The sequence below is a fragment of the Pyrgilauda ruficollis genome, unplaced genomic scaffold (assembly GCF_017590135.1).
Source record: "Pyrgilauda ruficollis isolate IOZ18807 unplaced genomic scaffold, ASM1759013v1 scaffold2, whole genome shotgun sequence".
NCBI lineage: Eukaryota > Metazoa > Chordata > Aves > Passeriformes > Passeridae > Pyrgilauda > Pyrgilauda ruficollis.
The window spans coordinates 16,344,877-16,368,606 of record NW_024519206.1 but is presented as its reverse complement, the minus strand read 5'-3'; the positions used below and the strand labels follow the sequence as shown (position 1 = coordinate 16,368,606).

General features: G+C 39.3%; 1 protein-coding gene across 1 annotated transcript in view; it reads left to right on the top strand.

Moving 5' to 3' along the window:
• The first annotated feature begins 1,511 nt into the window (after positions 1–1,511).
• ZNF385D (zinc finger protein 385D) overlaps positions 1,512–23,730 on the top strand; it is a 410,559-nt gene continuing 388,340 nt past the window's right edge. The window contains exon 1 of the mRNA XM_041466486.1: positions 1,512–1,614. Within this exon, the coding sequence (XP_041322420.1) occupies positions 1,512–1,614 (103 nt within the window). The remainder of the gene's footprint in view (positions 1,615–23,730) is intronic.

Sequence of the window (23,730 nt, the reverse complement as noted above, 5' to 3'; positions counted from 1 at the left end):
TAAATCAGCCATTTTGGGAGTATATTTATTCAAGACCCTTCAAGCGGAGATGAATAGCAGGTTTCTAAATGTGGTGTTATGAGGGTAAGCAAATGAGTCACTATTTGTATTCTAGAGCAATGGAGTTGGGCAAGAACAACACTGCAAGAGGGAATAAGCAGTCGCATCTAACTGTTTATTCTATTACATCCATCACCACAGGGTGTATCTGTGCATGTGAGGTCAAGGTCAGTGATCCTTGCTCACATGAATCATTCTCAGAGCTAATGAAAAACACCCCTGGTGCAGCATGTTGGAACACCAGCAGCTCCAGCAGACTTCTGGCACTCCTGCCTCGCTTGTGCGAGCCACAGTTCACAGGTGAGGCAGAACGGTGGCCGTGGGGGACATCCGGGGCTCGGGATGGATGAGAGCTCAACAGGGGCTGTTGGTGGAGATGGGCATTAGGAAGAAGGAGGATAATTTTTGACTGGAGGACAAAGCAGTGCTGCTGTGGGCCAGCTGTGGCTCCTTCACACCTTGGCTGTTTGAGTTTCAAAGCTGAAGAGTCTTTCAAAATGAAATATTAATTTAAATATCGCAACCTGGATCTGAGTTAGTTTCCATATAAAGTTTTAAAATGATGATAACAAATCCTAATTATCTTTCTCCACAAGTTTCTTGAAGCCAAGGAAACAGAGATGGAATATAAGGGCACATGAAGATGGGTTTGTTTTTCTTCTCTCTCCCTCCTCCTCTTTTAATCAGTGCAAATTCTGCATACATTTTCTCTGTATTTCTGTGTCCATACAGAAAGAAGGATACATTTTGTGGAACTGCTGGTCACACATATATATATGTGTGTATGAAAAATGAAAAATCAACCATGGAATAACTTTTCAGGGCTGCTGCAGTCACTACTGTAATTTGATATACAAGCGGATTTATTACTAAGATTGCAAACCAAAGTTATGCGCATTATGTTTCTTGCACTGCAGTAATCCTTCTACAGAAATTTTGGCCATCCCTCGCCAAAGCCAGGGAAGGAACTCGATGGCCGGAGGAGTCCCCGGGACTCTAGCGAGGAAGAAGAGGGTGCTCCGCGGACGTGAGGGAGGGAGGGAGGGAGGCAGGCTGTTGTCTCACCACACATGGTCTTGTGGGAAGTGGGAATCTCAGGTTGAGTTACTCATCGGTATGGAGTCAGGAGTGTGCACAACCAATGATTTTGATGGCAGGAGGTAACGTACACATGTTTTTCAGGGAAGGTGCTGTAGGAGGACTTGCCGGCGGGCAGGAGGAGGTTTGTGCCGAGGGCTGTCATTTCCCAAGAGCGGAATTCTTCTCATCCCAGGAGCGCATCACCGCCGCCTCGGATGCTCTCCCTCCCTACGGTACGAGCAGGGGGCTGGCGGCGCACGGACCCGGCCGGGCAGGGGGGGCGGGCGCCGTCCCCAGGGCAGCTCCCGGCGCCCCGGGGAGCGGGGCGGGCCCCCGCGCTCTCCCGCCGGGATCGCGGTGCCGCCCGCGGCATGGCCGGCGCGCTGGGCAGGGGGGCGGCGTGCTGGCGGATGCGGAGCGCGGCGGGCGGCAGGAAGGAGAAGCCGCCGGGCGCCAAGCCCCAGCCCCGGCACGGTAAGGGGGCGGCCGCGGCGGGGCTCGGCGGGGCGCCCACCGAGGTGGGACCGGAGCCCCGAGGTCCGCGCGGGGCAGCCGCGAGGCCAACTTGCCTGACACTTGTATTACCCGCTCGGTCCCCCTAAGGGCAGGGGGATCCTTTTCTCCTTTCCCGTCCGCGGGTGCGGATGGAGAGGAGCTCCCTGCTCCCAAATTCCGCCGAGCTGCGTCTTATTTCTTTTATTTGCAGAGGCGAAAGGAGAGGAACGGTGTTCGCGCGCGTTTTGGCATCTTGCTTTGACAGCGGCTTCTTTGATAATTTTTGCAGAAAGCATTTCTCGTCTGGCAAACGCCAGTGAACCTGAGAAGAGTCCCCGAAATCTCTTTTGGCTTTTACGATCTTAATGCCCGGAAAGCACTGTTGAAAATATTGCCCTGTGTGCTGTTATCTCCTCCTCCCTTACTTCTTCGGGGAGACAGATGCTCTCTTTGATGGCTGAACAGCACACAGACAGTTCTCCCAAAATCAGATCCTGACTTTGAAGACATAGAGCAGAGTGGTGTTCCGCGAACTATTGAAAGAAGTGTTGAGGTTCATGACCCTTGTGTACTAAACACTGAATGCAGTTTACCCAGAGCCAAAGCTGTCATGTACGGTTTCTTTACTGTACTGCTTGGCTGTCACTGCTCTCTGCTTTGAGGAGCAAACCCAGCTGTTTGTGGATCTGGTTGCAATGTCTGGATATCTCACTAGAATTTGTTCTTGTTGTGTGTTCCCCCTTGGGTTTTAAATCCACTATTCGGGTAAGTGGGTTTGTAGAGGTCACTGACCTAATCCTTTAAGGGTAAAGTAACAGCTTAAGTTGTGCTTGTGTTCTGCGTCAATTTGCGTTTGTATGTTGTTGTTTATGTTAGTCTCTAAAGTAACTTTGTGTCTTTTCCTGAGAAGCTAATTTGGCTGAAGGAGTAATTTGTACTCTTTAAGTCCAGGGGTTGCTGTAGCTCATTCAGTAATCTTGATGAAAAAATGTTGGGATGATGGGGAACTTGGTACCTCAGGTGTTGGCATTTTGAGAAAATGCTTGCTAAGCAAGTGATACACTCAAATGCAGGTGGGAAATGAAAGTAAACTCAGTGTTTCTTCCATTGACTGTCACCTGGATGTTTCTGAGCTGGAGTGATTCTGCAGCAGCATCTCCTTTTCCATTTTGCTTCCTTGTGCCCCTTTCACAAGTCAAAAGAGGGAAGCAGACTAGAAGTTGGAGCAAAGGTTTTATCAGTGGATGTCAAAACCCCTCTAAAATAAATTCTCTAGGGAATAAAGTGTTATCCATTTAGAGAAGAAAAGTGTTTGTTTAAAAGTAATTGTAAATATTTATCCTGTTAATTCTGAGTGTAATGCTGGTAGTAGGGATGCACGTGTTGATGTTGATGGGATTCCTTTAAGCTGTGTACCTATTACACATAGGTATTACACAGTACCTAGGCACACAGACCAAAATTCTGGATGCAGTGAATTCAGTGGGAATTTTGCCACTGACCTAAGAAGAGCCAGAATTGAATCCACAGTCTGTGTAGTGTGAAGTGTCGGGCCAAACAGAAAACATTTGGCTGATTCAGCTATGCAATTGTGGTAAAGTTTATAATCCTGCATATGCTGCTATGATTAATGTATTATCATAATAGCTCTAAATTAAATTAGTTAAATTATGGAGTTATAAAATAACTTGGTTCTAATTTACCTTAAGGAAAAAGGTGTGGTGTGCTTCAGTCTATCAGGATTGCTTCTTATAAATGTTTTCTAAAGTATCATATCATACTGAATTCACGTTTAAGTAATTACTGCAACAACACAGAACACTGAAGTACACTGAAGCCCATACACTGCATCCTTTCAACTGTCATTTAAAAATAAGCACTCTATTGTATTGCTTTTGCAAAGTGAACTAGACTTAGTCACCAGATCATTTACTAAACTTTGACAGCTCCAAATGTAAGGTATAAATGAAATTAGAGTAATTTTCATGTCCTTAGTACTGATTGTGTGCTATAGGGAAATATTTGGGGTGAAAACCAAAAATGTGATATTACTTTAGTATGCTTAGAATATTTTCAAAGTTGCGGAAACACTCTCTTTTCCAAGAATGGGCTTTTAAGTAAATTTCAGCTTTTGTAAGCAGTGTTGCTAAATTCATCATGCAGGAACAGAGAACTTACTTAGAATGTTTAAGCTAAAGCATTAGAGGGGTTATAAGTGGGATATAGCTAAAAGTAAAATTGTGGTATATGAACTGCCAACGATTTTTAACTAGCAAACAGACTGACGCTTTTGGCTCATTTATACCTGCTTGCATTCAGTTATCAAAGTGAGATGGGAACTGTTCACAAGAGAGCTGTATGAAATACTTTGAAATTTGGGAAGTAATATTTCTTGGGAAGTAATATTTCTTCCTAATCTCTCTTTTTGCTGCAAAGCCATTTCAATGGGCTGCCATCCTGCCTTGGTAAAAAGTGTCATAGCTCTGTGGATCTCAACAGCACTGTTATGATTGACACCATCTGAAGACCATGCACAATATTTCTGTGTGTGTTTGGATTAAGATATGTTTATTTGGGCATCACTTAAGGATCTAAACTGGCAGGGTGCATATTGAGTTGCAGCTGAGCAAACCTGCCATTTAACTGAGTCAAGTTACAAATATTTTCCAGCTTTAACATTCTTCTCACCTTTTACATGAGGACTTATGGAGACTTTATTTTATACCTTTCTAATATTTGAAAATGCAAATATTAAAATTTCCTTGTGATCTCATGTGTAAAAGTTCTTGTTTTACAGGTTTTTGTTTTCATACCATATAAAGCAATATAAAGCAGAACTAGCATTTCCACCCATTGTGATCTATACAGTAAGTGAAGTCTTGTCAAGATTCCAGCAAAAAGTTCAAGATCCTGTTGAGATGATGAATATTAAGAGTCTTGTAAAAAGTCCATTTTTAAATTATTTAATGTTGGGTTATCATTGGCAACTTACCTGTAAAATTTCCAAAGGACTTGAAAACTGACAGCTGCAGCCAGAATTCTGTTACAGATTCTCTTTAGGCAGAAGATGTTAAGAAGTAACCTAACAAAACAATATGTAAATAAAGTTATATTTTAGTGTACTGCCTGAGAAAACTTTGAAATATTTGTATGAGACAACCTCCTCCCTTGAGGAGTAGATACGGAAAGATTGTGACTAAAAGCTGTGAAACAGAAATAAGTTTTAAAATTACTTGATGCCACCAGAAATGACTTCTGGAGAGAAAGCAATGTTTTATATCCCTTTTAAAGCTATGTGAATGTTAGTATAAAAACACCAGGGTAAAACAGCACAAATAAATGGTGCTGGCTGTGTGTATAGGAGTGTGTGTGTCCACATAGGTAACATTTTAGACAGAAAACAATTACTTTCAATTTATTTGATTTTTTTTAAAAGGAGCTCACAAAATGTGCCATATTTAGATTGGCAAGTGCAAGTCCTCTGTGCTTTAGCCAGCACAATGAAATCAGTTGGTTTTATGCCAATATGTTGAATTATACCCAGGTAGGCTGGATAAAGGAATATGGGCTCTAACAACACAGACCACTTTTTACCTGGATCTGCTGACTAATTTTAGTCTTCACTTATCTAGAGTTGTCACAGAATAAGACAAAAACTCTTGTCATATCTGTTTGGTGTAAAGGAAATGTTGTAGTGTGGAAAGGGTAGAAGTCAATGTATTATTGCTGCAGAGACATGGTCTCTTCCAACTGTGTTGAACTGCTGGGAGAATGGAGAGAGGAAAAAAACCCTACAAACCTCTTCATAATTCTCCTCTTGAATAAGCTTAGTTGTATGCAAATATGCAAACATCCAGGTTGCTCCTGGACTGGATTAATGCCACAGTTAACAGTAAGGAAATTAAATTTTCTTCAGCTTTCCACTTTCAGATATTCTCATATTTTTACTTTTCTTCTTGAAATATTCAAGAATGTGCTTCAGTATTTTCTGTTGGCTTTTCCTTTTCTTCCTTCTCTTTCTCCTGGGAAATAATGTTGTTGGTCGTGTTGAGGTAGTCATAACCAAATCTTCTGTTTTGCCAGAGGCACAGTTCTCTCACCTCACTTTTGACATGTGCCTTATTGTAGCATTTGTGAAAACAAATGTCTGAAATTAATGTAGACTTTATACATATATATGTATATATGTAAGTATATGTACATGCTTAATATAAAGGAATAGAAGTTGTCTTCTTGGAGCAAGTAAACATCTTTTCTGTTATCAGCTGCAATAATCTGCAGGTAGGTTTTAAATATTGAAACGTTCTCCTAGCCTATATGTTCAGAATGTGTGAACATTGATGTTATTTCTGTTTACATCTGCTGACACTGTTGCCTCAGCCACTTTTGGGGTCTCCTTAGTAAGGTAGTGTTTTTACTGTGTAATGCAGACCTTGCTCTGAAGGCAAGGCTTTCCAAACAAATGGATGGGTAAGGAAGGGTTTTGGCCTGGAGAACAAGAGGGGTTGGTTTACCAAACACATTTTAGTTTGATTAGCCTTTCACTTTTTCCTTTGATGTAAGTGCTAGCTAGCTGTTACCTCTTTCTGTGGTTGTTTCTGTTTGTTTGTAAAAAACTATTTGCTTGTTTCTTCTGTTTTGTTTTTCAAATTAATTCCCTTTAAGAAAGGTAATACCCTAGTGGATGCCTAGTTCATAGAAGAGGATATTTATGATACTGATAAAACCTAGCGTTATAGCTTCCTCAATTAGAGATAAGTAATCATAGCTAAAAATTCACAGATTGTTCTACATTTTAATTTATGATAGAATGAAAAACCCACCACCTAGATCTTAGATGCAGACTCCAAATACAGTTTTCTGATATTTATTTAAATCTAATTTTGGCACAGAAATGTAGTTGAGAAACCAAAGGCTTCCCTTCCATTTCATAACCAGATATATTTTTCTGACTTTTATTTTTTTATGGAATATTTGTGTAGTTTTAGTCAGACAGAGTCTCAAGTCACCTTGCTGAGAAGTACAAGGTGTGATCTGAAAGGAAAAAAAAAGAATCACTTTCCTGATCATTTGGCTTTTGCTGTTGAAAATTCTGAAGCTAGGTGAAATGATTACTCTGACAGAACTATAGAAAATATCTCATTTCAGTACATTCTGAAATATTTTACTTTTTGAGTAACCCTGACTCCAGGGCATTTTATCCTTGCTTCTGGAAGTTTCCAGTCCTAGTATTCAGTTTAACATCTCTGCCTTTGTCTTTCCATTTAGCCTTGCCACGTTAAAACAATGAATCATCTTGTCCATTAACTACAGTTGGAATGTCTGTTTATGCACTGAATTTATTTTGTCATGTTGCCTTAATAATTGGTTGGAACTGTGGCAACTCCTGACTGCTTTCCCATATGAATTTGGTCTATTCCTAGGGCTGTTCTGGGCAGTAGAAGCATAAGCCATCCCCAGACCTGGAATGTCTTTACCCTCTAAGGATTTAACTTGTCTTTCTTCTGGAACAGTTTTCATTTTCTGTCTTCATGCATTGTGTAGAGGATGTAATATTTCCTATAACAGTTGAACAAGGAATATTGTTATTGTAGGTTCACTTTGATACATTCTGTTTTGTTGATGGATTTTAAATTGGTGCTGATTAATATTTGAAGCATTAAATAGCAAGTTAAATAAAACTATAATGGCATTCTTTGAATAATTTAGAGAAGTGGCATGGTGCAAAGGAAGGGGCTAGAGGGCAGGGAGACTGAGCCAGCAAATGCAAATTTGTGCCTCTTGCCTTGTGAGTGAGCTTGAAGATAGCACTTTGGTTGCTATTTAGGCAGTGTTTTGAAAATAAATGCTCTTTTATTAAAAAGGCATTACACTGGCAGTTCCTTGAGTTATTAAATAGCATTTGCCTTAACTATGTAGTAGTATAATTGAGATTATTTTCTTTATTTCCATGAAAAAAATCTTATTTATTTTGGAAGGTAAATGCTGAAGGATCTTCTTAATAAATAAACCCAAAATACTGTGTAAAATATGTTCTTTTTAAGGTGGCTTTGTGGTCTTGTCTTGTGCACTGTGATATCTAAGAATATTCTTTGTGTGCTCTCTATTACCAATTTTCATTGAGTTGTTGATGCCACATTCCTGTGGAAAGGATCAAAAAGTAGAAACAAGGAGTAAGAACTACTGGGTAGAACCATCTCCTGAAGGCAGATTATAGCAGAACTGTTAGTTTGTGATAATGAACCCAAGAACCTGTGGAAAAAAGCAAGAAAAAAGAGTTGTTATTGTCAATGACTGCACTGCGCTTTGCTGTGCAAACCATTCCAGTATTTTGTTCAATACTTACTGCTCTGAAGCTCTGAAACTACAGAGCTGTCTAAACTGCTGGCATTTGTAGTGAGGGGGAGGTATGGGAGGTTGAGAAGAGATACTCCTTCTCCAGAAGTTGAGTTGAGTAAATTCATGTAGTGTAACCAGATGTCCTCATCAGTTTCATCTCTTTGGCTGATTGTCACTGTGGTTTCATGTGGGAGGTCATGGTTGCTGCTAGACAAGAAGTGGGTGTGAGTAAAATTTTTTAGGAGGTAAGTGAGAGGAGGTTCTGTAATGAGAAGCTGTACACAGAGAGGTCAAGGGACCCCTACGTTGTATTCATATCAGCAGGACTGCAAAACAGTTGAGATGCTGCGTTCTGGAATGGGCAGAATGTTTGAAGACTTCTGGATCATTTTAAAATATAAGACATCTTCATAATCAATTCCTGACATCAGTAATGTGTTCCTTGCAATGTTCAAACCTGAATTAGAGGGAATGGGAACACAATATTCAATTTTTATTTAACTTAGAGGTGTGAATTTTTGGCTTTCTAGTTACTTGGAATTCCAAGATATATTCAAGCCTGTAAATCCATTTAAAAACTGGAAGAAACTTTTTTTTTTTTTTTTTAGATCACTATATGTGTTTTAGGGAAACACGGTCTTTTCCAGTCCTGATGATGTTGGACTTCTGTACATTCTCTATGGCGGGACTGCTCCCAGTTGAGATATTGATTTCAGTTAACACTGAAGTTGCCTGAGGGATGGTCAGTTGTTTGTTTTAATGGTACTGCTGGGTGCAGCCTAAATTGCTTCGAGCATTTGGCCTACAAAGGCAAGTTCTAATGAAGCAAAAAAGAATTTACCACTGTTTTTATTCATTGTGTGATTGTGGAGGATTTCTTGTTATTTTTCACTGAGAAGTGGTAATAATCTCGTTAGAACAGAACCATATATCATTGGGGTTTTTGTTTGTGTGGGTAGCCTTTGTTTTCTCAATGTCCAGGCTAAAAAGCTAGTCCCAGCTCAATTACTTTAATTTTTGGGAGAGGACTGTATTGCAAGTGTAAAGGTGGGAAAATGATCACCTTACAGAAACTGCAGTGGCTGGAGTGAGATTCAGATCTTGGAAGGGTTTGATCTTGTGGGCTGTAGCTGCTTGCTGTATGCACCGGATCAGGGAGCTGATTTTTCAGGCTTTCTGAATTCCTCTGTTTTGGCATTTGTTCCAGGGAGAGAGCACACAAATGATCTCACAGAAGAGATGATTAAGTGACACCTGAGAGTTTTTCAGAGTTCTTAGCAACACTGAGCAGTTGTTCCATTGCAGGGAGGGTTAAGCTGAAGCAGCACCCTTGACTAGCTTATTTTCCCTCTTATTCCTGCACCAGCATGAGGCCAGTTGGATGGCAGATGGACATTTTTAGCCCAAGGCTTTTGTATTCTGCAAACTCAAACTCTGTTTTATGATTTTCTTAGCATAAAAAGAGGAAAGTGGCAAAGTTATTTATTGATGTATTTTGAAAATTGTATATGGCTGTTTGATGGTGGTGGTGGGGGTTTGTTTGTTTGTTTGTTCTTTGAATCTAGTTAAAATATTTAGATCCAATAAGTTTGGATTGTATTCAGCATATTTAGTGGAAACCTGAGGAATACATAGAATGATTCAGGTTGGAAGGATCCTAAGGAATATCTCTAGTCCAGTCTCCTGCTCTATGTCAGCTGTGAGATAAGATCAGGCTGCTCAGGGCTTTCTTCAATCCAATCTTGAAAACATCCAAGGAAGGAGTGCACAAAGTCTGGCAACTGGTTATTTTTCACATCAAAAACCCCAAGAGGACCTGATAATTTTGGAAAAGTGGGAGTTCTAGATAATGGGCATCTTCCTAGAAACAAGTCCTAGGGTAAGTGGTGCTAAAGTGATTCCACTGAAGATCTGAAGTACCACTTACAAAATATAATGAAAGCTGCCTTATTTTAGGATGTTCCAGAAAAGATACTATGGAAAACTAATAATTTCCTAAATCCATAGTGTTCTGAATAAAAATAATTTGAGCTATTCCTAGGCTTACAACTCGTTATCTGAGTTCACCTAGAAGCTTAATTAACTTTTTGAGAAATACAGAGGACTATGCCAGCTGTCTGGCCCTTCAACTCTGCATTAAACAGAAGAACCAGAAGTGCTGGTAAGAGTTTGTGCTGAGAAGGGTCTTGGCAACCTGAGTAACTGAAATGTTCCGGTGTCATTATAGCACAGAAATCTCTGGTCATTATGGAAAGTCTGAAAGGCAATGCCTTTTTTTTTTTTGTTTTTGTTTTTTTTTTGGGGGGGAAGGGCAGGGAGGAGAGGTTGTGTGGGGTGTGTGTGGTTTTTTTTGTTTTTTTGTCCTGTTTGGGTTTGTTTGTTCTGGGTTGTTTGTTTGTTTGTTTTATCCTCCAGAAGGTCCCAGCTTTGGGACAGTAATGAGACTGCGGTTCTGGATGTGGCAGAACATCCATCCTGCCCACAGGGTGGATGGATTTCTCTGGATGTCCCCTGTGTCTGGTTTAAGGAATTTCACCAAGAACCAGCAGCTCCACTGCATCTTTATGTCCTGGTATCTTCTTGTGTACAAGCCTACAAGTAAATGTCACAATTTTCTGTCAATATTCCTGTGTAAGGGATCTCCGTGTAACATAGCCTGCATGCAGTAGTACAACCTTGCTGATAATATATCTTCCTGATATAAAAGAGTACTATTTTTCTTTAAAAAGCGCATTATGACTTTTTGTATTAACTGCTGTTGTCCCACATATCCTAATTAATTCAGCTATTTGGTATAATTAATTTGTTAATGCTTCTGCAGTCATGTAATAAGATACATTGGCCCACCAGCAGTCTCAAGGCACTCATGTTAAAAGATTGTTTAGAGACTCACTTCCTTTGCTTAATAATATTTTAATAAGACCTTTCATTGAGCTCTGTGGCCATTAAAGTCTTATTTTTGAAATTTTCCTTGTCTTGTCCTCAAGTGTTTGTTTTTTTCTTTTTTCTTTAAATCTGACATCGGATTTTATCTTTGTTCCACTGCTCTTTGCAGGTTTTGTTTTTAACAAGTAGATGGGTAAGAACTTCTGTCAGTACAGATATGATTCAGAAATCTTTGATCAATGATTTTCCTTGAAGCTTACAGTCCTGGTAATACCTCAGGTTTCAAAGCTAGGGGAAAAAGATGATTGAGAAACTAGTTCAGTAAATAGAAGTCACTTATGATTTTCCTAATACAGGCAAAAAATAAGAACTCTATCTGCTACCAAAGTTGTGAAAATTTGGCAGTGGCTGACCCTGTGATGCAAATCCCAAGAGGGATTTCTCCCATTTCTGATATTTTACATGTTTCTTGACAATTAGCATTTGTACTTCAACAGTTGTTTTTTAAAACGTGTCTATGTTTGAGAAAGAGTGTGTGAAGCCAATCCATGCAGCAGAAGGAATTGCTAAGGAATTGCTATGTACTAATAGCTTTTTCAGGAATGTGTGTTCTCTGGTCATAACTTACAGAACCTTGAATCTGGTACAGAAGAACATGCAGAGCGAAGGGTGCCATGAGGAGCTCTCACTGGCAGAGCAGCACTGCGCAGTGCGTGTCTGTGTTTGCCACACTTTTGTTTGTGTGTTTTTGCCACAGATGACATGCAGCAATCGCAGCAGGCACTACTGAGCAGCGTGGCTGGGAGCTCTGCTGCCATCTGTGTTAGCGCTGCCTGCTCCTGTTGTGTGCTTGCTTCCATATGTACAGCTTAGCACTTAGTCTCTGCAGCCATTGGAGTAATAGAGCTGAAAACAGTTGTGATAATTGAATGATGGCAAATATTCATTTAAAAAGTTAATAAATTTGTTTTCAATATATGTTCTCTGGTTTTGTTTTTTTTTTTTTTTTTTAACTTTAATATCTCCTACTCCTTCAGAAGCATTTTGTGACATACTATTGCTCAGTCCAAACTTGAACTCATCACTTTTGGCTTTGTACATCGTAATAGCCTCCACAGCAACCACTGTGATGCCATAAACAGAGAGTTTGACTTCAGGTGAAGAATGTAGGCAGTAAAAGCAGAATAACCCATAAAGGAAAATGTGGGAGGATGGGGAAGACAGGGAAAGTGATTATTTTGGCTTTCTGTGTAGCGATACACCACCCACCTTCCCGGAAGTTTTTTTTTAATATCTTTACTGATATCTGAAATAGATTCTTTTATGATGTCAGAGTGGAACTTCCATTTTAGACAGTATAATTGAAAATATATACAAGTAATGGAGTTTTATTCTGCATGAGGTTTCTTTTTCTCTCTTTCCATTCATTTTTAAAAAATCACTTTAGTAAATCCACTGTGGGAGGATAGTTTTGCTGCTGTACTTTTCCCAGGATGCAGCAAAAGAAATTGCATTTGCAGTTCACAGAGAATGAAATTAGACTTGCTCTGTCCTGATGATCCATTACTCCTACACCCAGCACATTTCTGGGAGAGACTCTTGCTTGCTATAAGAGACAGTGCCCTGACTGTACTTGCACCTGCTCTTGTGCATGAAGGAACAGGCATGGATTTGGGCCCACGTAGCCCCCAAATTAGAATTAGGCACTGTATGGAGTGCCTCTGTGTGGGTCTGCCTCCTTCCTCTCTGAGGTGTTGTTCGTGGAAGGGGAGAGTTCAAACACATCACTTTGCTTATAGGTGTTGAGACAACTTTCTGTTCTGTAATAGAACAGATACCTGCTCAGAAATACCATGGTCTCAGAGAGCATCAGGCAGCTGAAGGATGTCCATTTTTGTCTTGCACCATTTCATGTGCAGCCCATAGTTGGGTGCTTGACTGTGAAATCAGTAGAAAGTAATTGGAAAATGCAAATGTCATTGTGGCATCTGGAAGAGTAGATTGGGATTTTTTTCTTTTTTTTATTTGGACACACTCCTTTTTCTTGTTGAGTAATAAAATCTTGCTCTTTAACCCTTCAGCCATCCATCCATTAGAAATTATGTACATAAACCTTTATTTCTTGTCTTCTGTTGTTTCTAGCAAGTTCTTTTTTTTTTTTTTTTTTTTTTTTTTTCCTCCCCAAAGGCAAATAATGGCTTCTCAAAAGCAGCTTCAGTTAGACAAACACTCAAATGACCTTAGTGCTCATGTAGCAACTTAAGTACCTGTGTGCCAGACTGCACAGCAATAAGTACTTCCTTTCCTTACAGAACAGAAACTGAATGCATATAGTGCCTATGGAGCAAAACATTCTCAAATAAGAGCAGAGAAAGCCCAAGGATCAGCACGGATTTCTATTTAATATAATGCTGATCCTGTGCTCCACAAAGCTGGTTAATGTGAGGAGTCTTATACTAGATCAATCTATCTATATTTGTCTATTGTCTATCTATCTATCTGTCTATATCTATATATCTATTTGTTCAACAATTCCAGCAGTTTTCATTTAAATTTCAAAGGCAGAGAAAGACTGAGAGTAGTCATATTTGTAATTCCAGTATTCCAATAGTCCCTCCATCTGGATGGTTGTTCCTGTGAAACTGACACAGTCTGGACAATTTTCATCAATTTCATTTTTTCCATCTTTTCAGATGAGCCTTTAATCTCTTGCTTGCTGATCCCTGGTTTATAATCAGATTTGACAGCAATAGGATGGCAGTAAATATCTTGATATAAAGGTCTATAATGAAGTAGAAGTTTTGTTTCTCCCCTTGCTCCTTGGTGAGGTAAAATTTTATTTGTGAAGTGTGAATAACTTTGAAGCATAAAGCTGCCTAGTTTTGGGCCATTTTCAGGTGCATTTATTAACAAGTGAGATGTTTATTGTTTTTTTCCCCTCTTAAAAAGAGAAATAAAAGGCTTATTTGTGACCTGCTTCTTAATATTTTTGGAAGTGAATTTGGTATCAACTTGACTAATTATTCTGTTTCCCTAGAGGCTGATAAGATACTTTTCCAAATAAGATCTAAGATAATAGTTATTTGACATGTGGATAATAATTTTCATTCCTGAATAAAGCCATTCTGGAATAAGTTTAATGCTGTCAATAAAAACCTTATCATTAACTGAATAAAAATATTTTTAATAGTTGCATTTAGCAAAAGCTTGCCCATGGTTTGGGATTTTTTTTTCATTGTTTTGTATACATGTGTTAGCTGCATAATTTCTGCATCTACTTTGCTTCCCATCAAATTGGAAAAATCCTTTCTCTTTGTCTTTTAATCTGTCCTCTGCACAATCTTACTGGTCAAATTAATGGTAAAAATATTCAAAATAGAAGGTTGGAGATATACACAAAATAATAAGCATACCCAGCTTAAGTACAAGCCATGCCTATGGAATAAAACAATTTTGTTCAAACAATAAGCTATAATCAGTCATGTTTCATTTTAATAATTTTTTTTTTTCTTATAATGATTTTTCCTGGTTGTGTCTCTCCTTTACTTTTTATATTCTTATTTATAATTTTGGCATTTTCCCATTGTAGCCTGTCTGCCCATACTTAATCTTGGGAGGAAAAAGTCTCTGAACTCACTGCCATATTTTATTTCTTTCTCTCACTCATCTTTTCATGATAAACTAATTTCCATGTGTACACTGTTCCAAAAATTCTTCCCCCTTTATTCAGCTCCCATAACCTCAGTTAAATCTGAGCTTCACTCTCAGAGACAAGAATTTAAATGTGATTTCTTCCCTGCCTCCTTAAGCCCTTACCTTTTATTTTTATGATTTGGTGTTCTTGCCACCTGTGTATTCAAATGTCCATTTGGCACGCTACACAGTTTTCTAAATCTTTTATTTATATATATATATATATATATTCTTTTTATATATATATATATATTCTTATATATATATATGTTGATTTTCTTTTCTTAAAGAAATTTGTGGTGGTTTTCATGTATGTGAAATTATTCAGTATTTTTCTTTACAATTGTAATGAGAGTCCAGCCCAAATTGTCAGCCCAATGAGCTCCAAATTCCACACTTGCCTTTACTTTTTATATTCTTATTTATAATTTTGGCATTTTCCCATTGTAGCCTGTCTGCCCATACTTAATCTTGGGAGGAAAAAGTCTCTGAACTCACTGCCATATTTTATTTCTTTCTCTCACTCATCTTTTCATGATAAACTAATTTCCATGTATACACTTTTCCAAAAATTCTTCCCCCTTTATTCAGCTCCCATAACCTCAGTTAAATCTGAGCTTCACTCTCAGAGACAAGAATTTAAATGTGATTTCTTCCCTGCCTCCTTAAGCCCTTACCTTTTATTTTTATGATTTGGTGTTCTTGCCACCTGTGTATTCAAATGTCCATTTGGCACGCTACACAGTTTTCTAAATCTTTTATTTATATATATATATATATATATTCTTTTTATATATATATATATATTCTTATATATATATATGTTGATTTTCTTTTCTTAAAGAAATTTGTGGTGGTTTTCATGTATGTGAAATTATTCAGTATTTTTCTTTACAATTGTAATGAGAGTCCAGCCCAAATTGTCAGCCCAATGAGCTCCAAATTCCACACTTGCTTATATTATAGTACTGTAATTTTCATTTATGCTTTCTCTGCTTTCTCTTGGTTTTATGCCAATAAGTTCAGGAAGATCAAACATGGTAAACTTTCTGTGTATAACTTTAGAGATAGGACAGAAGATTCTGAGGAAACCACACTCCTAACTATATGCTTCAAACCCAAACTCCAATCGCCTGATGTACAAGAAGTGCTGGTGATGATTGTCCTCTTTGGAAGCTGCTGTTTTCCTTGATGTTGCTGTAGGAAGAGGTCTTTGTTGTTTTGGGTACATGTGAGTTAGAGAACTCTGGAAATTGCTGACAAAGGGAGAATCTGATTTAGGACATTCCCACAGATTTTGTGGGGGTAGGGAAGGACTACATTAGTACTCCTCACTGGAAATGTTAAGAACCTTTTTTATTGGGTCATTGTTTCTGACAGCTTCATCCAGTTGCCTTTTCGGTTCTCTCTGGACATGCTGTTACAGAGCTTTGAGAAACAGATTGAAAAGTTCAATGCAGCAAATGAGCAGTACAAGTTCCTTATTAATGCTACTTTTCCCTTTGGCAAGCTTCTCAACTTCAGAGAGTATATTTTTTCCCCTGCACTTAGAATTAATTTTGTATGCCTTGACAGCCAAATTATTTGCTGTAGGAGTGAAACACCACGTCTGTCCCTCACTGAAGCTGAACACTTTGACTGAGCTGGTCCTACCGGTGCACGATAGCATCAAATGGTCCATGGGCCAGAAGAAAATCTTCTGGTAAGAGGGAATTGCAGTTTGTATGGGCAAATACAAAGCTGAGCTCGACTTCAGCAAATGGGGACAAGTTGCAAATAGTTCAGCATTCAGGCAAAAGTGATAACAATCCTTGTTCATGCTGGCATGTAGCTGACTTTTAATAAGCTTGCAATTATGCTTTGCTGGTTTAGGTGAAAGACAGTAAAGATTTTTTCAGCTGAAAATGAATTGCTCGAGGTTTTTGCAGAGATTATTACTGAAACCAACACAATTCTTACTAAAAACTGGAATTCTGTATAATACATATTTTTATATAGGTTATATCCATATAAAAATTAAACATTGATGTATAAGAATAGAGTGCCTGTTGTGGAAAGGAATGTGCACAACTCCATATGAGAGGGGACACAGCATTGCCTGACTGAACCAGTTATAAGTGGTTTTCTGGCAGTGAGTGAAGAGCTGAATTTAATGATTTAAACATACAGAGACCTATGGGCAATGTCTGCACAGTGGTTATTTGCATTTGAGAAATGGGAACAGGTATCCAAGGAATTTACTGAGGTAAGTTAATAGCTTTTTGAGTGTGCAGAAAGATATATGTACTCTGGGGAAAGGTAGCATGTGACCAAATCTGAATTCACAGGGCTTGAATGTTGTTAGTACTTTGCAAAATTGCTTATCAATAGCTTATTGAGTAAACAATTTACTTTAGCAAGTGTGGAAAATTGTTAAGAGATGAAATAAGAATATGATAGCAGTGATAAGGAGGGTGATAGTAAAGACTGTGATTAACAAAACAGTAGAATTAGCACAGCAAAACCTCACACACAGTGTTTTATTTCCAGATAAAGAACATTCTTCAACTGAGTCTGCACAAGATGAGTGCAGTATGTTTAGTAATGAGATGTGGAAAAGAAGAAATACTGAAATGGACCAAAAAAGTGAAGAGGACTATAATATACGGTGGTCAGCAATAATCATCATTCCAGTTCATTCCAGTTGAAAAAAGTATTTGATAAATGTCCTAATCACAGAATGAAACAGCTGAGAGAGACCATTTTAGTTTTCCACTAATCAAAGCCAGGAAGCAAATGAGAATCCTGAGCTAAAAGTCTTTGAGTGTCTCTGCTCTGCCTGTGGAAACTGACAGGTCTCCAAGTAGGAATATGATGATTTGTGAAAAAACTAATTCATACAGTGAAACTGTTTCGTGTTTGTAAATTTATTGAATTTGTAAAACGTGGGGGAAACCAGTGAGGGCAGCTTTCCCATGTAAAGTTGGAATCATTAGATTAGCTATCAGGATAACTAAATTAGCAACTTGTTTTAGTGTATCTGTAAGAGGACAGAAAACTGTAAAAGACCTGCATCTTTCAATAGACAAATTAACACAAAGCAAGCAGTGAACAAAGAGTGACTGTCAATACTCATTAAAAAAAAAAAAAAAATTGTATCTACTGAGCAGTCCAGGCTGAAAGGGAGTTGTGTTGGGTTGGTGGTTTTTTTTGTTTTGTAGTGGGGTTTTTATGTTTTTTTGGTTTTTTTTTTTCTCTTTTAAGTCCAGAAATATGATTGTTTGACAGAGATAGTTGGGCTGCACCTAGAACTTTGTGTATCTGTCACAAGATACCACTAAATAAGAGTGTCTTTGGAATTATCCTGGCGTTTGAAATGTTTCAGAGGAAATTGAACCAGGCACTAGGGGAGCTCATAGATGTTGATATTGTTGCTGGTAATGATCTTGTTGCAAGGAAAGGAAAAGCCTGGGAAGAGGCAGTAGAATACTGTGAGGTTGGATTGTAGCAACACTTTGGGGCATGCCAGGCAGTGCTTGTGTCTAAATCAAAGACTGAAAGGGAGGGTAGCACTTGTGGGAAACTAAAGGAAGATCAGAGTAAATCCTAAGAGTGCCAGTTGTTCCAAAACTTTGTGGAAACAGCAATGTTAGCTACACTGTGATACTTCTGGAAATTTCCCCAAAACAGGCACTGGTGTAAAGACTGTACAAGGTGGGGTTTGCTAGCAGAGTCTTTGGAGACACAGGCAGCTACAGTAGAATAAAACTGGTAACAGATCTACCTAAAAGACCAGTGCTGAAGGTGAAAATGGCAGATCCCTGGCTGACAGTGTGTGACTGCTCACATTACTTGAGAGCCAGGTAGAAGTACAGCACAGGGACTGGCAGTGGGATCCTTTATTGCCTCTTGCAATCCATGGCACTGCCACGCAGCAGGCAACATGTGGAAGTCATTAATTCCAATCTTTTATGTGTATGTTTCAGTCTCTTATTTCTACTTTTTATGTCACAATTTTCTTCTCCAGGTCATCCCAGGCTTATTAAGTACTTTCAGTACCCCCCTGTATTTGCTTGTCCCACTCCCTGTCTTCTAAGCCATTCACATCCAGTAATCTTTTCCAGATTTGTGGGCAAAAAGTGTCTTCCCAGTCTAATTTTCCCAAAAAGTCTTTAGCCATATCCCCAAAAAATTCCACTGGGGACAGATATGGAACCAAAAAAAAAGTCCAAAAAAACCCACCAAAAACCAACCAACCAAAAAAACCCAATCAAAGTTTGGCAAAGTTCTAAGCTGGTAATGGGTTTTTCCTGATTGGAAGTGATGGCAGCATTGATGTGCAGTCCTACCAGGACTATTACATTGCTTTGTAATTAGATATTTTCACATAGATTCTGACTAAAAAGTTGGTAAAAGTTTGAAGGACCAAAGTATGCCTAGCACTCAAACCTCGGGTTAATAGGAGACATGTGAAAGGAACTTAATAAGATCTGGGGAAAGCAAAAATACACTTCTGTCTGACACTTGCCCACACTTAGGTATGGCAGTCAAGCATAATATGTCTAAGAGAACAAATGCATTTTTTTTTCTTAAATGTATTTTTTTTAATAGTGTTTGTGGGTTTTGTGTAGATCTTGTGCAATTATAGTTTTTGAAAAATTAAACTGCTACATTGTATTATTTCAAAAAGGATGGAGGTATAACAGGTGAACATGCATTAGATTTCCTTTCTGACCCTGTGTATACTCACAGGGAAATTCAGCATGTACTTCAATATACCCTATTTTTAGTCTATTTTGGACCTCTGTCTTTAACTGAATGAAATAAATGCATGTATTTATTACATTTGCCTTTTTATTTCAAAACAGTCCAGCCAGGGAGTAGAACAACTGTTTCCTAGAAAGTTCCTACTTTGAGTAGAAAGTTTGTATTCAGAATTACTCTCCCACTTCAGGAAGTATTTGCTCTTAAACCAGGCAAGATAACTTTACACCTGAATTAGTTTGTTTGTGTGCCCTCTATTTCTCCTGTCATTCACCATTTTAATGTGGGCACATGGCCAGTTTTGCTCCCTTGCTATTGTAATTCATGTGAAATTGATGCAGCTGAAATCACACAATTTTAAAATGCTTTTTGCTTCTGTGTTCATGTCTATAGTAGGCCAGGGGCCCTAAACTCTCTTGAGAGAGACAAAATGTGTTCTGGCAATGTTAACACCGAAATGCAAAATTCTTGGCATATCTGGAAGCATGAATAGAAGAATGCACTAAAGGACTAAGTTTGCTTCAAAACAAGCAAGCAGGCAGGAGAGGAAGCAAAGAAAGTACCACAGGAGGACTGTCAGAATACAGGCTGCCTTGGTGCCTATAGTGTTTGATGAAGTTCAGGTCAAAAAGCAGGCTCACAAGAGAAAAGCACCGTGTCCCCTGAAACATCTATGTGTTGGATGCAGTAAGTTAATTGTGTCCTAAAGGCTGATTTAGGCCAAACATCTTCTTTTCCCAGTGCTTGGTTCTAGATATGCCACTGGAAGGAGCTTAAACATGCTGGTTATGCATAATCTCTCACACTGTTGTGCAGCAATCCTGTTAAGTTAGTGAGGTGAGTGGATATCCTTAATTTCCAAACACAGAGGAGAGCAAGCTAAGGATTTTTTCCTGTTATTTTGTTCCCTGCAGTTGTATTAAAAACCAGTTTTCCAAGGATGACTGAAATAATTATAAGGGCTGGTATATTTGGTTTGTATGTTGTTAGCAGGGGGGGCTAAAGGGGTGGCTTCTATGAGAAGCTGCCAGAACCTTGTCCTGCGTTTGATAGAGCCAATGCCAGCTGGTTCCAAGATGGACCCACAGCTGGGTCTGATCCAGACTGATCCAGTCAGAGATGGTAGTAATGCCTCTGAAGTAAGAGGCTAATCAAGGGAAAAAACCCTGCTGTACAATGGAAGAGAGAGAAGTGAGAATATAAAAAACAACTCTGCAGACACTGAGGTCAGTGGAGAAGAAGGGGCAGGAGGTGCTCCAGGTACTGCAGCTGAGATTCCCCTGCAGCCCCTGGTGGAAGCCACGCTGAAGCTTTTCTGACCCTGCAGCCCCTGGAGGTCCATGGGAGGGCAGAGATCCCCCTGCAGCCCATGGATGAACCCACACGAGAGCACGTGGATGTGCCTGGAGCTGACTGGGACACCACGGGGAACCTGCTCTGGAGCAGGATCCTGGCAGGACCATTGAGAGAGAGAAGTCCACACGGGAGCAGGTTTGCTGGCAGGATTTGTGACCCAGTGGAAGGGAGCCACACTGAAGCAGTTTGTGAAGAACTGCAGCCTGTGGGAAGGACTCATGTTGGAGAAGTTCATGAAGGTCTCTTTTAAGATGGACCCTGCCCTGGAGCAGTGGAAGAGTGCAAGGAGTCCTTCCTTGTGGAGGAAAGATTGGCAGAGATAGTGTGTGATGAATGGACCACAGCTCCCATTTCAAATCCTCCTGTGGTAGAGAAAATGTAGAGTGAAATTAAGTCTGGGAAGAAGGCAGGGCTAGGTGGAAGGTATTTTAAAATTTGGTTTTATTTCTCATTTTCCTACTCTGATCTGTTTGGTAATAAATTAGTTAATTTTCCTGAGCTGAATCTGTTTTGATTATGACAGTAATTGGTGTATGATCTTCCCCTGTCCTTGTCTCGATTCATGAGCCTTCTGATGTATTTTTTCTCCCCTGTCCAGCTGAGAAGGGAGTGATAGAGCAGCTTTGGTGGGGATCTGGCATCAAGCCAGGGTCAGCCCAGCACAGCTGGGATAATTTACACAAATTTGAGGCAGGTGAGAACAAAGTTGAAAAGGGGAATCAGGGTGAGCTTGGCCAGCACTGTGACTGCCCTGGCATTAGAAATCTCTCACAGAGTCTGATTGGAGAGGAGCTGAAAGTGGAGATGAAGAAGCTCTCTTAGGAAGTAAGGTTTTCCTGTTTTTCTGCTGGTCTAGCAAGATGAAATAATTCATACCATGGTCAGATATGTGCCAGAGAGGGAATGGAAATGCATGGTTGGGACAAAAATGCAAGCTTGGCAGCCACATTGGACTGATTCAGGCATACAACATTAGGTGACAAGTTGCTGTCCTGTAACTGCAAACAGGGCAACAGCATTAGGCAATGTTTATGCCATATTTTCCTTTTCCCATTGCCATATCACCTTTTTTTTAACTCCCTTGAAATTTAAGCCTTTTGGAGGCATGCCTCAGAGCAATCTGGTGATTGTGTGTGGATATTATAGCCTCTATTACTCACTCTTTTGATCCAGAACATGCCAGGTATTGCACCAGGTCTCTGTATGAAAATGCTTTATGATCACCCAAGTGCTCAAAACGTGGCATAGGAATGTCATGTGATATAAAAGGAAGGAAAAATACATGGACCCTTTCTTTGATGCTGGTATGGAGGCTTGAACTGAAAAAGTAGTTTTGCTTAGAGTGCCTTGAAAGTGTTCAGGGTAGCATGGCCATTATGGAGGGAAGTCTTAAATAGCTGCAGAGAATCTGAAACATCTCTAAGGAGTGAGAAAGGGTAGAGAAGATGTGGTTTTGATCTCTAGAGTAAATACCAGGAGAAGGTCAAGAGAGTGCATTAGCTAAGGGAGGTGCCTTGAAAAAAGGCAGGATAATACAGGAAGGGCATTTGGGAAATCACAGAAGTAACTCTTCAGGAGACTGTAATGATGATGAACATTCCTAGAAAACTAAGCACTGTGGACTGTGATGAGGACAGGAGGACAATTAGAGATCACTGAACTATCACAGTTTTCCTGCAGCATTTTACTGTCTAGGAGAAACTTGACCTTTATGATTTATAACCTATTGAACTAAAATACAACCAGTCAGAACTTCAAGTATGTTCTGCTACAACTCTATTGCAATTCTATATTTTACTGTTTACATTCAATTAAGAAACATTTACATTTTGAAAAACAAAATGGCTAAGGCCATTTCTCTGCAATGCAGCTTCCTCCTAATGATATCAATTCCTGATAACTTGTTTATGTGAAGGCAGAACATTAATTTTCTTACTTACAGCAAGGAATACTTTTTCCTGCCTTCATACTCTAGATTCCAGCTGGGAGCATATGATGCAGCTCTGACCCAGATTCACCTGCCATCTGGACTACCTTTTAGAAACACCCTTTTTCATTGTTTGTAGCATCAATAAAACCTCTTTAGCTTTGCCCCCCAGTCCATTAAAGAGGTTCTCAGATATAACTGCACAGATTAAAGCAGAACACAGCTGATGTGTGTGACAGAAACAGCTGTTGCTCACAAGTATTCAGCCTTGTCACCTCCAGTTCCCATTCGGTCTCAGAAGTAACTCGTTCTCTTCATTAGGAGGAAGTGGAGCTGTGTTTGCAAAGGTCCTGGTCTAAGTGGCTTCACTGCTCTCATGCTCCAGGCTAATAAAGGTTATTTAGCCAGGCTGTGAATGCCCTGGGGAAGACCAAGACCTCATTTCTGGTTTTGGCCTCTGAAGTCCAGGGAGCAGGCTAATGAAAGGTGTTAGTGTTCAAGCAGATCTGGAAATCTGATGTGATTTGATGTATCAGACCAAAACTAGTTAGCTGCATTTCAGTATCAGATCAGTGACTGTTCAGCACAAGGTTAAGAAAGAGCTCTCTTGTTGGAGTATTTTGAATAAGGGAGTTTCCTACAGAAAAGTTTTTTGGTTTGTGCTTTTTTGTGTTGCCACAGATGATCAAAGATTTAGAATGTTAATTTTGCCAACAAAACCTTTCTAGGTTATCAAGCTTCAAACTGTTGATGACTGCTAAAGCTGCTCTATGAAAATTTGGAAAATACACCTTTTGATTCTTACCTCCCATAGGGTTTCTTGTTTTTATAACTATTTCCTAGGTCATGAAGCACAATGCAACTGCATAACAGTGAGGAACAGAAATGAACTGATTGCTTAATGATGGTCAGCAGTGTGATGTGCATTGGAGAACTGGTGGAATGCTGATTTTAAAGAAATTTGTGTTGTAAGAAAAGGAAAAGCCTTTTACAGGTATCTGATATTTAACCTGTGTCACTGAATGTCAACATAAATTACTTACACTAATTTTGTAGGGCTTTTTTTGCAATGCCTGTCAGATATGTATGCATTTATGTGACTTTTAAGGTGAAATTATTCTTCTGAAATTTAAATGAACATGTGACAACTG